Source organism: Phacochoerus africanus, chromosome 6 (genome assembly GCF_016906955.1).
Source record: "Phacochoerus africanus isolate WHEZ1 chromosome 6, ROS_Pafr_v1, whole genome shotgun sequence".
In the NCBI taxonomy this organism is placed as follows: domain Eukaryota; kingdom Metazoa; phylum Chordata; class Mammalia; order Artiodactyla; family Suidae; genus Phacochoerus; species Phacochoerus africanus.
In genome coordinates, this window is record NC_062549.1 from 99,931,078 (window position 1) to 99,945,510 (window position 14,433).

General features: G+C 41.0%; 1 protein-coding gene across 1 annotated transcript in view; it reads left to right on the plus strand.

The window, feature by feature from the left end:
* The first annotated feature begins 90 nt into the window (after positions 1–90).
* RNF115 (ring finger protein 115) overlaps positions 91–14,433 on the plus strand; it is a 78,096-nt gene continuing 63,753 nt past the window's right edge. Inside the window, exon 1 of the mRNA XM_047784830.1 lies at positions 91–294. Within this exon, the coding sequence (XP_047640786.1) occupies positions 193–294 (102 nt within the window). The 5' untranslated portion in view covers positions 91–192. The remainder of the gene's footprint in view (positions 295–14,433) is intronic.

The window sequence follows — 14,433 nt, forward strand, 5'->3', positions numbered from 1 at the left end:
GCCGTCCTCGCCGACGCCTTGTGGGCCGGGCGGGCTCACGTGACCCGCGCGGACTCTGGAGCGGCCAGCTGCGCTGAAGAAGCGGCGGCGGCGGCGGCGGCGGAGGCAGAGGCGTCTCTTGCAGCCGGGAGGTAGCGGCCTGGGGAGCGACGGGCCGGCTGCCCTCTCGGACGGCGGCGCCGGGAGAGAAAAATGGCGGAGGCCTCGGCGGCCGGGGCCGGCGCAGGCGCCGCTGTTGCCGCGCACCGGTTTTTCTGCCACTTTTGCAAGGGCGAGGTCAGCCCCAAACTACCGGTAAGAGTGTGTGTCCTCTGCACGCCAGCGTCCGCGTGGGTTCCTCGTCCGGATGTCCCAGAACGGCGCTTAGGCTTCCCGCACAGCCCCGACTCCCCTGACATGGGTATCCCAGGTACCTGCTGCCCACTGTCTCCTAAACCCCGGGCGTCCGGGCTGTGTGGCTCAGTAACTCCCGCCCACCCTTTTTCCCACTCGGATGCTCCACCTGTCCCTCACTCTTTCCCCTTTTTACCTGCCCTCTATTATTTATTTTTTTTCCTGGTCTTCCTTAGCAAGTTTTCTGCTGACCCCCTCCTCTCCGTTTTCTTACATTCTTCTTCACCTTGTCTCTTTCCACGATGACCCCCCCCCCCTTCCGCTGTTGCTTCTCATCTTTCTTTAGTTCCTTTTCCACTTTTCACCAGATCTCCCCTTCCACTATCCTCATTGAAGCAATATAGCGGATTGCTGAGGACTGTCTTTATTCATTGTCTCTAGGCAAGGAAGGAAGAAAGCGGGGGTGGGGCGGGAAGGGAGGGTTGGAAGGTAACTGGGCAGAGAGGGGGATTTTACTCTTCAGGGGTTTCCAGCGTTCTTGTGAAAGTGAAAACAGCGGTGTACTAATGACTTGCGGACTGCGATCCCAATCACTGTCGAAGGAAATGGCTTTAGGAAGAAGGCAGAACATATTCTTTCAACTCTCTTATTTTGATTGTCATGCTGCCAATATCTTTAGCACCACCTGCCTTACCCGCCCCTCCTTCCCCTCCCCCATTCTCTCTCTTCACTTAATGAGAAGATCTAGGACAGAATGTTGGGGACTGCATCCTCTGACGTAAAATTGGTTTTCATCAGTTTCTGCCAGACTGTGTTAGCCCCTAGAGAGGTAGTGCTGTTGGCTGTGGGAAAAAAGTGTTTCTGCAGCATGCTTGCCAGCTATAGCACCCCAAGCCCAGAGGCTGTTTTGGGTTGAGTTATAACTACTGCAGGGAGATCCACCAGGGTGAATGTTAATCTTACCTTTGGCCAACCATCTTTAGAACTAGTTACGGTTGTTCTTTTCCTTAGAAGTATCTGTGTTCAGCCTTAAGAGGGTGTCTGTGTAACCACTTATCTCAGTGTTAATAGTGTCTCAGATAAAATCTGTGAGAAAGCCTATTAAAGTGTGTCTCTGTGTCTTAGTTCTTAGAAACACCAGTGGAGTCCAGTGAAGAGTGCCTAAACAGTATTTTAGCCTTTTCACTTAAGAGTTGTGCTTTTTCAGGCTTTTGCTGTATTTTCTTTCTTCTCTATTTGCCCCACCCCTAACTTCATGGTCGTAGTTTCATCTACACGCTCTTTTAGTTTTGCTTGGATGATTTGGCTGTGTGTCTGTGTCTGTGTGCTTTTTGCTATACTTCAGTGCTGAGAAGAGCAGGTGCTGTGGTTTGTTTGTTTGTTTTTCCAGTGGACATTGGAGGCTCCAGAACTCTTCCTTACCACAGAGAGGGAGTCTGGAATTCAGCCAGTGCATGTGTGATGAGTGACATGTTGAATGTGATGCCCTAATGAACAGTGAGGCCTTGGCTATTCTGATCTTTATGTTGCTGTTCACCGTTTGCCTTTGAGAGTGGGAAAACAGTCTAACTTTCCTCCACTTACTGTATCTTTTCTCCCTACCATCTCAAGTCCTCACTTCAAAGTGCTCTTGAAAAGGGCTCATTTGAAAGACTTTTTAGGTGTTTTTCTAAGCCTTAGTTTGATGCCTGGAGGAGAAGTTATTGATCTTTCTAGTCTGATTTATTATCTGTCATGCCTGATTTGTAAATTGAGGCGTAACACTTTTAAGTGTAACGGAATACTTCCCTGCAGACATATAAGGTTCTCAATTGAAGATCCTGGAGGTAATACTGAGGAATATGTGGTTTCTGCTCTTAAGCACCTCACAGTATTGTTAAAAGTAATAACCAAGGTGAATGAGGATGGATAATATGTGCTTTAGAATTCAGAGGGAGGCATCGGTGATATGAGGTTGGGAAGAAGTGACAAACAAAATGTGATTTAAATTTGAGTTGGGTTTTTTTTTTTTTTTTGCTGTGTCCGAGGTGTGTGGAAATTCCCTGACCAGGGATCTAACCTGTGCCACAGCAGTGACAATGCCAAATCCTTAACTGCTGGGCCACTAGGGAACTCCTAAATTGAGTTTTGAAGGATAGGTAGAATTCAGATTGAGGACAATAGCGTAGACCGAGTTAGAAAAGGAAGAGTGAGTTGAGGAAGAAAGGAGAAACCTTTAGTAAATCATTGTTGCTATGCATTTTTATTTATTGCCTTGCCATCTTGAAAATGTCATCTTAAAAATGTTGGTTGTAAGAATGATCAGGTTAGTAAGTGGCTGATTCAGTACGTCTCTTTCTCTGCTTCTGAAAAACCAACTCAACACTGGTTAGTCAGTAATGATTTTTGTGTATGTAGGACAACACTGAAGAGGGCTTTTTTTTTTTGTCCTTTTTTTGTCTTTTTAGGACCGTACCCGCGACATATGGAAGTTCCCAGGCTAGGGGTCCAGTCGGAGCTGTAGCTGCCAGCCTATGCCACAGCAACGCAGGATATGAGCTGAGTCTGCAACCTACACCACAGCTCATCGCAACGCCAGATCCTTAACCCACTAAGTGAGACCAGGAATCAAACCCGAGTCCTCATGGATTCTAGTCAGGTTCGTTAACCACTGAGACATGACGGGAACTCTGAAAAGTTTTTTAAAAATAATTTTTTTTTTTTTTAGCCACACCTGTGGCATGCGGAAGTTCCAGTACCAGGGATCAAACCCTCTCCACTGCAGCAACCTGAGCCACTGCAGTGACAACACTGTAACCTGCTTAGCCACCAGGTAACTCCTCAATAATATTTTTTTGGTATAACTTGAGATTCCTTCATTGTAAGTATGCAGTATGCATTGTTTCTTGTGCTGGATCAGTGTTGGGTGAAACCTGGTTGTCTTTCTGTGGATAGCCAGACCTAGGCTATCTAGAATGAAGTTTTTCTTGTCTGGAGTTAATCTACATCTCAAGGAGGTACTTAACTCTGGTGGTCACTAGATCCCTTACCCATGAGTGTTGTCCTTTGGGAGCACCAGAGGCTGGCATTGAGTTTTACATCCGCTCTTCATGAGCTGTCACTGGGTAGGTTTCTTCACCCAGTCAGTGGGAGGGGACTGCTTCAGAGCCCTCTCATCTCTGGCCAATTTACTCACCACATAGAGTCGTAATTGTGTTCTGCGGCACTAGGTTGCAAGGTTTTACAACTCTTATTTCTTCTCCCTTCCCCATTCTCTAGGTTACAGCACCTCCTGATACATTCGGAAGTATGTGCAGGCGATAACAGTAGCTTGCTCAGCGTTCATCCCTGAAACTATCCTTCGGTTTTTGTTTATTGTTTTTCTTGTCACTCCTACTCCTCTGAAAGATTCATATTAGCTAACTTTAATGTCTGCGTTAAAAAAATAATTTTGGTTATAACTTCTGAGAGCGATTAGAGTTATGTCCAATGCTGTGTAGGTTTAGCTGCAACGAGAACTCCCTAAACTTGGACTTTAAAAGAAGAGATTTTGGAGTTCCTGTCATGACTCAGTGGAGACGAAACTGACTCGTATCCATGAGGACACAGGTTTGATCCCTGGCCTCACTCAGTGGTGACTCCTAGTCTGGGAACCTCCACATGCCTCGGGTGTGGCCCTAAAAAGAAAAAAAAAAAGATTTTGATTATATGGTCTGAAACCCTTTACCCTTTTGTTTCAAGTTTGTATATAATTGGGTAAAATGGCTTTGTTATGTGTTTTGGCCATCAGACGATAGAGGAAATGCTTAAGTAATTTAAAATTATTTTCAAAGCACAATAGAAACTTCCACCTCACCTGACTATCCCATTGAGAGACACTGTGAAGCCAGTACTGATAGTTACTCTATGATATTGAGGGATACTGGGTATGCCGCAGAGGGCTGGGTCATGGAATATAAAGGTGTCATTTCATCTCTATGCTACCCTCCCCCACTTTTAAATCAAGGTCAGGGAATATCATTTTATGAGATTAAATCTAGTAGTCATTAAACAGGTAAGATAAATCATATGCAGAGAAAACTACTTTTGGTATTGATGAGAAACTAAGTGGTTCTTAAGTGTGTTTTGGAGACCAGAGTAGCCAAATCCTGAGAAGGGAACAGTCGAATTAAGGACTGCAAGGGTATTGCTCACTTTTGAAGCTCTGCCTGAAGGAAGTAGCAGACTTCTCTCCCTCTCATGTCTCTTTAATATATCACCTTTGGTCTAATAAAATGTCATCTTTATCAATAAGTAATGTTATCTAGTTTGGTTCCTTATCAGGTACTCTAAAAGTCACTGTCATTGTGCTATACTCACAATGACTCTAAGACAGGGAACCTTTCTAACCATCCCATAAGAGTAGCTAAAAAGTAGATTTTTTTTTTTTTTGGCTGTGCCTGAGACATGTGAAAATTCCCAGGCCAGGAATTAAACCTGTGCCACTGCAGTGACCTGAGCCTTGAATCTTTAACCCGCTGCATCATAAGGGAACTCCAGAAGTAGATTTCTTAAAGACTTTGCAACTCTTGAGTATCACTGGCCTTGCTTTTTTATTTTTATTTATATATTTGGCTGCATCTGTGACATGTGGAAGTTCCCGGGCCAGGGATCAAATCCATGCCACAGCAGCAGCCTAAGTCACAGCATTGACAATGCTGGGTCCTTAACCTGCTGAGCCACCAGGTACTCTTGGCCTTGCCCTTTTTTTTTTTTTTTTTTTGCTTTTAAATGGCCGCACCTGCAGCATATGGAAGTTCCCGGGTTAGGGGTTGAATCTGAGCTGCCTACACCACAGCCACAGCAATGTGGGATCCCAGCCCACAGCTTGTGTCAATGCTAAATCCTTATCGAGCGAGGCTAGGGATCGAACCTACATCCTCATGGATACTAGTTGGGTTCTTAACTGACTGAGCCCTAACAGAAACTCCCTGGCCTTGCTTTTTATTTTTTGCTTTTTAGGGCTGCACCTGTGGCTTATGGAGGTTCGCAGGCTAGGGGTCTAATCAGAGCTGCAGCTGCTGGCCTACACCACAGCCACAGCACTGCCATATCCGAGCCGCGTCTTCCACCTACACCACAGCTCACGGCAACGCCAGATCCTTAAGCCACTGAGCCAGGCCAGGGATTGAACCCGAAACCTCATGGTTCCTAGTTGGATTCATTTCTGCTGAGTCACAACGGGAACTCCCTGGACTTGCTTCTTAAAATTGCCTAATTCTTAGAAAGATCTTAGAGTGGTGTCTAAGTAATGTTAGGTGGTTTTGTTGAACTGTGGGAAGGAATTAGTGATTTGATTTGGGTTTTCGAGGTTTTAATTATTAGATATCTTAAATTCTGCTGTTGGTGACTTACTGGCTAAAAGTCTGCTTGATTATCTAACATCTTTCTGGTACTGTATAGCAATTGCTTATTAGATGTTTCTTGAATAATACGGTGAATTCAGTACTTGGTAGTTATATTTAAGAAGTAGTGGCTCTAGTGATGTGAGATCTTTATCTAAAAGGCAGTGGTACAAAATGCAGGTGCTACCATGTGAAATTTGAACATAGAGTGTCAGTAAATATATTTCCTGCAGGGATCTAGAAATGAGAAACACTCTTATCAGTAGACGGCTAGTTCTAATCTTGACATTCTGCTGATAAATAGACATGTATATCTTGGGGAAATCTGTGGGTATTTTTTTTTTTTTTTCTCAGTATGAGGAAGAACAAAAATCTTAAAATCAAACTCACTGCAGATGAAATTCCTTGTATTTTTGGGGGAATTATCAACTGGTTGCTAACACTTTGTGTTTCTTTATGTTTTTATGACCTTTACTTATGTTCCGGGAGAAGATGCTAAGGTCTGTCAGTCGTCTTATTAGAAGAGGAAAGAAGATGTGGATTGTTTCTTATTCTCTGTAGTTAAATGGTCTAAGGATAAAAAGCCTGTGGATGCTGACTTGGTTTCATCTCTTTGCGGTTAATACTGGATCAATAAAGGAGATAATGTAAAGCAGCGGCTCTCAGCTGGGGGCAGTTTTGCTCTTTAGGAGAAAATCTGGCTATGTCTGTAGATATTTTTGGTTATCACAACTGAGGGAAAAGGGAGAGTTGTTTGTGGCACTAGCAGTTAGAGGCCAGGGATGCTGCTAAACATGCTTCAATGGACAGGACAGCCTTCCCCCCAACAAAGAATTAATTATTGGGCCCCAGATGTCAAGAACACTGAGGTTAAGGAACCCTGGAATAGGATAAAGGGATAGTCACTGTTTTCTTGTGTCAGTAGTGTTTTGTTTTCGGTGTAGCTTTGATTTCTAATTTTGGGATCCTGTTGAGAATTTTCAGTAAAATAATTGAAACCATATAATTTCAGGCAAGGCCTTGATGGGAGAGATTGTTTAGAACAGTAAAGTGCTATAGCAGTATAATGCTATATCATTATAGCAGTATCTGTTGGGGTTACTTTCTGTCCCTGTGGGTACCTAGACCAGAGGTCTTGGATCAGTTTTCTCAAGTTACACACTTAGGCAACTGAAAGAAAAGTATCCAAATTTTTTGTCAGTTGGGATTTAATCGAGGTAGTAAACCCACATGTAACTTAGTAAGACATCTGGAAATTCCAGCTTGAAAACAAAGCAAAAACAGACAAGTCTAACTTTTAGTTTTTCTTTAAAAAAAATTTTTGGGGGGAGTTCCCTAGAGATCTCGTGGTTAGGACTTGGCACTTTTGCCGATATGGCCAGAGTCAGTCTGGGAACTGAGATCCCACATCAAGCTGCTACTGGCATGCTTCCCCCCCCCCCCATTTTTTTTTATTCTAGTTTTTCTGTAGCTCATCTTAGCATTATTAAGTTTTACTTTCTGTGTTTCTTATAGTTTTTGAAAGTTTTCATGAGCATAGGAGATTTTGTACTTAAACTTTCAGTTTCTTTAAACTCTTGGTTGAGTGGGTGCACTGAAGTTATCAATCTTTGTTCCAATACTAATTCTTCATGGGATTGGAATTGAGTCTCCTGACAGTCTAACTTTACCTTAGTATACCCCACTGTAAAATAGTAATGAGGTGTGCCTACTGAAAAGCTGGGGTGAGCATTGAGAGAAATGGAGCTATGCAGTCTTTGATTTGAAAGGTTGTGTAGGAATGAGCAGTCCTTTTTTGTAGAGAAATAAGATCTTTACCATAATAGAAACATTTTAGGTAGTTCTTACAGTTTCACACAGAAGTTTAGGTTAGCTTCTGAAAGCTTTTTTTTCTTTTCTTTATTTTCTTTCTTTCTTTCTTTATTTGTCTTTTTAGGGCCGCACCTGCGGCACATGGAAGTTCCCAGGCTAGGGGCTGAATCCGAGCTACAGCTACCGGCCTACACACCACAGCCACAGCACCGCAGGATCCTTAACCCATTGAGCAAGGCCAGGGATCAAACTGGCATCCTTGTAGATACTAGTCAGATCCATTTCCCCTGAGCCACAATGGGAACACCTGAAAGCTTTTTTAAAATCTTTTTTTTTTTCCCCCCTCCATAAGTTCACTTGTTACCAGTTCAAAGTGCCTTAGAGGTCTCTAGATGCATATGTAACAAATAGAATTGGCTCTGGTAATTTTAAACCAGACACAGTTTTCTTCTTTGTTAAATAGATTGCTCAACCTCTTTTAACCAAAATGGGCTGGAGAAATCTGTTAAGGTAGGTAATCCCTCTCCTTGATGATTTCAGCAGGTGTCGCAGGGACGTTCTTAGTAGACAAGTTATTCTATATTTACCTCTTTGCCACTCACTTTGATGTTGTGCTTACTTGAATAGACTTTAAATCTAGAGAGCCATCTTCCAATAAGAGTTTCATTAAGTTTACTTGTCCCCATACTTAGTTAGAATTTACGTTTTCAAAAGAAAGAAAAAAAAAATCCCATAGTTACAAGTTCTTCCTTTTTTTTTTTTTTTTAATTAACTGAGACCTATAGGTATCCTACCATGATGCTGATCTTCTAGCCCAGTGGTTCTCATACCTGTCAGACCCAGAGCCCTCGTGTTATGATAAACATTTTGAATTACTACCTTTAATGAAATGAAATTTTTAGGTAATACAGCTTTCCTATACATACATTATACAGTTCTCTAGCTGTAAAATAAAGGTTACATAAAAAGAAAATGATGCGTGACAAAATAATATACATTTCCAGAGTAAATACTCACTTGTCCATAACAGGAAGATATATTTAGAAAACATAGTAGATATTGGCACCAAACAGACTTAACATCTACCCAAGTAGACTTCTATAAGGTATCACTGGCCTTGCTTTTTATTTTTATTTAAATACCATGAGAGGAGTTCCCATAGTGGCTTAGTGGAAATGAATCTGACTAGTATCCATGAGGATGCAGGTTCTGTCCCTGGCCTCAGTGGGTTAAGGATCCGGAGTTAGCGTGAGCTGTGGTGTAGGTCGCAGATGCTGCTCTGATCTGGCATTGCTGTGGCTGTAGCGTAGGCTGGTGGCTGTAGCTCTGATTAGACCCCTAGCTGGGAATCTCATATGCCACAGGTGCAGCCCTAAAAAGCCAAGAAAAGAAAATATTTTTATTATGGTTGACTTACAATGTTCTGTCAGTTTCTGCCATATAGCGTAGGTACCCAGTTATACAAACATTTTTTTTCTCATATTATCTTTTATCATGTTCTATCACAAGTGATTGTATGTAGTTCCCTGTGCTATATGTACAGCAGAACTTCATTGCTTATCCAGTCTAAATGTAATAGTTTGTAGCTACTAACACCAAACTCCCAGTCCATCCCACTCCTTCCCCCTCGGCAACCACAGGTCTGTTCTCCATGTCTAGGTAATCGTCTGTAATTTAAGTGGTAGTCGGAGGTACTTTATTCTTAAACGTATTAACCTGTTGATTTCTTGATTTTATTTTACAGGGCCAGTTTTTAGGTTTTGATTTCGTAATGTGGTCTCTGCTGAATGTTTAGAGGCATTAGGGTTCCTAGTAAAGACAAGTTCGGTTGAGGAATGGAAATTTTGTACCTTAAGCCTGTGGGTTATAAAAAAAATTACTGTTATTTTGATTGCTGATAATAGTGTGAAAATTATTTATAATGATATATTTCCTTTTTTTTGTCGTCTTTTTGCCATTTCTTGGGCCGCTCCCCCGGCATATGGAGGTTCCCAGGCTAGGGGTCGAATCGCAGCTGTAGCCACCGGCCTATGCCAGAGCCACAGCAACTCGGGATCCTAGCTGCGTCTGCAACCTACACCACAGCTCACGGCAACGCCGGATCGTTAACCCACTGAGCAAGGGCAGGGACCGAACCCACAACCTCATGGTTCCTAGTCAGATTCGTTAACCACTGCACCACGAGGGGAACTCCTACATTTACTTTTTGTTTAATAACATAAAAGGAAAATTAGCTTTCAATTCTATTCTTAATTTGTATGTTCTAGATTAAAAAATGGTTAGAAGTAATAAGTGAGAATCATGAAAGTGTTTATTAATTCCCTAAAATTTTCAACTTTATTTTACTACTCACTAAAATTATTGGTTTATTGTTCTGTGCCAAGTGTAGGTGCTTATTTAATTAGGGAGACTTGTTTTAATATTATACTAGCATTCTGGTTCATTTTTTCTTTTATTTTTGAAATGGAAAATTTTATTTGAGGTAAATTGAGGATTATAGCCCTGAAACAGCCTATCAGAAAACCTTGAGAACTGTTCCCTACTAGCATTCTGTTTTAACATACAATCAATATTAGATGTACAGATTCAGAATTCCTAAGGTTTTTAATAAGGTTAGCAGTGTAACATAAGTCTATCTTACTCTGAAACACTCCAAGGCTATAAAAAGTTTTCAGAAGTATGTCTGTTTCTATTCTTGAGTATGAATTAATTCTCTGAACTCAAGTTATCTTAAGTAATTGTTCCCCTGGCTGTTAATCAGGAAGAAAACCAGTTTATGGAAACAGAAACAAACCAAAAAAAAAAAAAACCCAAAGAAAAAACTAAACAACATTAGGCCACAGTTTGTTTTTGTTTTTGCTTTTTTGTCTTTTAGGGCCACACCCTCGGCATACGGAGGTTCCCAGGCTAGGGGTCTAACGCCAGAGCCACAGCAACACCAGATCCAAGCTGTGTCTCCGACCTACACCACAGCTCACGGCAACGCCGGATCCTTAACCCACTGAGCAAGGCCAGGGATGGAACCCGCAACCTCATGGTTCCTAGTCGGATTCATTTCCACTGCGCCATGATGGGAACTCCTAGGCCACAGTTTTAGTGTTATACAAAGATACCTATCCAAATTAAATACTGTTAGAGAGCTGTGATTCAGTGCCAGGCCAATAGAACTACCTTTATTTATGATCTCACTCCCTAAGAATAGTAACATTGACAACCTTCATCATTTTATTCCTCCATTCCAGACCGTGACTGCACATCGACATTATCAGGGACTCCAAACAGGAGTGTACATAATCAACCAACCTTCTTTAGTTCATTGTGTAACAAGGCAGAAAATCAGGTCATGAGACAAAGTGTTACTTGATATAAGCTTATCAGGTGGACAAGCAGCCACATTTTCTAAGAAAAAAACTGACAAGAATTATCAGAGAAAAAGTTAACACAATATAACCAGAAAAGATTTAGTTATAGTATACTTTGCTTGCTAAAATTAAAGGCAGCAAGAAGGGAAAAACTCAAGCATAGATTTAAAATGGTAAATGATCCTAAAAGTTTGCCTTTAGCTCTCTTGTTGTACCATCATAGTTTGAGGGAAATTTTTATCTTCTTGCATTTAGTTTAGGCTGATAGAATCTTCTTACATAAACTGACAGTGTTCATTCATTCAGCAAATATATTCTAAACTCTACATTCCAAGCATTGTACAGAAAGAAAAACATCCTTGATGGGAAAAGAAAAATAACCTGGGATTAAAAGTCACTGAAATCATGTACAAAGTGTGTGTTCTAATAATAAAATCACCCTTAAAGGAAGTAAAGGCACATAAAACAAACTTCTCTGAATGTCCTAATCTTAAGTACTTATCCTCAAAATGAGAACTGAATGAGCGAGAGTTCTTGTTTTCCTGAAGGAGAGTTAGGGGAGACAGGTAAATGAGGACAGCGTTTGTGCTCTAGTTTTACAGTTGTAGAAACAATTTTCCCTGAAGGGAATGGTGGAACTGAAAATAGAACTCAGAAGTTCTGTCACCAACCCAGGTCTTTGGACTCTTTAATCAATAGAAATCAATAAGAGGCCAGATGCTAAGTTCAGGCAAGGTTTTTTTTATTGGGAGTTGAAGGAGTGAAAACAATAGGTTTCCTTGCTTGCTCTCTGAGAGGGGGGTGAGCTGGTCCCTTAAAAGGCATGAGGGTAGGGGTGGACCTGTGGGTTGGGCCAGAGGGGTGGCCCAGGTGGTCTGCCTGCACCCTTTGGTGGTGCTGCCTTTGTTCCCACCACCTCTGAAATGGCAGTTGGTTTGTGGCCTTATTGTATCTTATTATTTATAATTGCCCCAGTTGCACATAGGTGCAGTTATTTTTATTTCTTTAGTTTGTAGAGGTAAGCACTCCAGTTCTGTTATCTTTGTTTTGGGGTTTACTTGATGATTTTGAAAAGGGAAGAAATGTAACCTTGCTTGAAAAGGCATAATCATAGGAATTACGGAAAAAGTCTCTACAAAAAGTAGTGTCTTTGACGTTATAGATGTGTGTTGGCATGAAATTCAGGGTGTGCTGGCTTCTAGCCTAGAAACTGTGATGTGTTTCAAACAGTTTGTGTTCCTAATCCTTCTAATTAAGGATTTCTGAACAGTTTTGCCTTGTGATACTCAAAGAGAATGTGAACAATGACATGACTGATTTAATATTTTGATCTTAGATTTTGACTCTGGCAAATGACACAGAAAATAGGCTTCTCTTTTACATAAAAATTAAAACGATCATAAATATGTAGAAAAGCAAAGCTGTGGAATCAGGAAATAAATAGTAAGTCTTTTATTATGTTTCATATTCTAATAATGTTAGATACAAATTTGCATGAAGTTCAAGAGTATGTAAATTTCACAGTGTGGGACTTAGTATAAATAAGTCCTGGCTTTGTAGGTCATTTTTCTACCAAGACCTCACATTTTATGATAATCAATTCCTTGAAATATAAGAAGAAAGAGAAAATAAGGCATTAAAACCACCCTTTCCCTTTCTCTCTTGTATTCCAAGTGCTTTGTGTTCTCCTGTGCTGTTCATCTAAATGGGTAAGCATCATGGCGAAGCTGTACTTAGGGAGTTGTCCCTGATTCAGACTATTAATGGTGAAGAATATTTTTGCTTGTGAGTATTTTTAGATGAAACAGGCTGTGGAAGTTGTTCAGTCAAGCGTACCTGCTACTGAGTGTCTTCACTGATTTGTACGCAGTAAACTTTCAGATTCTAGGGGAAAGCAGCTTTGTTTGGTGGAAATAGATAGGTTCTTGTTTCCAGTGATTCTAGGTAACTTAGGCCTATTATACTTTTCTTTTACAGATAGGATTATGGGAATGACCTAATGAAATTTTTGTGTAAGACTTAGTGTCTGTGGGGACTACATATATTGGCAGTATTTTTTGGAGGGTGGGGGGGAAGGGTTGCTGTGAAGATCCACAGTGCCAGACATAAATAATGGGCTCTTAATTCTCCAGTATCCTTGGTTTTGCCTTCCTCTTCTCCCCAAACCCGTGGTTATTAAAATTTGAAATTCTGTTATCTGAATATATCCAGATGATACTAAGGCCAAAGCCTAGGTGTGGGAGGAGTGTAGTGGGAGAGACTGTGTTTGACCCTTTTACAGATTCTCTTTGATTCATGGATATTCCTCTGAATTGAAGTTGCCTTACTTCAAGTTTTCATTTCCTTCAAAAAAATTAGGAAACATTAGAAGTGACCTAAGAGATAGATACTTAAAATTAATCTGGTTGTAGTCTCAGTATAGGGCATGACTAAATTGTGATTATGAGTATGAAAATATAGCCAAGTAATTGTATTATATTCTGTCAGGAGAAAGGATGTGTCTATTAGAAGTTAGTGTGGGAATTGTGGATCAGCAGTGAAAGAATAGAAAAGAAACTCAGAGGCAAACATATGCTGTCTTCTTTCTGCTCAGAGGAAGAGGAGTCCCAAGTCATTGATTTTGAGGATCTGGTTTATGTCATACTAGAAATGGATATATTAGGCTATCCTAGCATGATGACACAAGCTGTATATCTGGTTGCATTACTGCTCTGATTCTCTGCTTGTTCAGCAGGTGATTATAAGATTATAATTTGAAATAACCATAATCTCTTTATTTATTTATTTATTGTCTTTTTGGGGCCGCATCCATGGCATATGGAGGTTCTCAGGCTAGGGGTGGAGTCAGAGCCTACGCCAGAGCCACAGCAATGCCAGATCCAAGCCACGTCTGTGACCTACGCCACAGCTCACAGCAACGCTGGATCCTTAACCCACTGAGTGAGGCCAGGGATTGAACCCACAACCTCATGGTTCTTAGTTGGGTTCATTTCCACTGTGCCACAACGGGAACTCTGCTATATTTATTAAATGTCTACTATCTAATGTGCCAGTCACTGAATTAGGTATTTTGCAAACATCTTAATCTTTACAGTGATGACAGCACTGAAGCAAGCATCTGCATTTTACAGATGAGGAAATTTAAGTTTCAGAAAGGTAATGTGACTTTCCTAAGACCTTATAACTAATAAGTAGAGACCTGAGGTTAGGATTCAGGACTCTCATTCTGTAACTCTTTCTTTTATGCCGTAATACTTTTCAGATAGATTATTTACTGAGGAAAACTATGCTGAATAGTAAAAGTAAATAAGTGATAAAAGTAAATAACTGGTAACTTTTTCATTGGAATTAAATTGGCATTCTGGGTTTTATATATATGGCCTCTGAATTTTTAAAATTTTTAAATTTTTTTTGGCTGCACCCACAGTATGCAGAGGTTCCTAGGCCAAGGATCAAACCTGAGCCACAGCAGTGATGATGTAGAATTCTTTTTTTTTTTTTTTTCTGTCTTTTTGCCTTTTCTAAGGCCGCTCCCTCGGCCTATGGAGGTTCCCAGGCTAGGG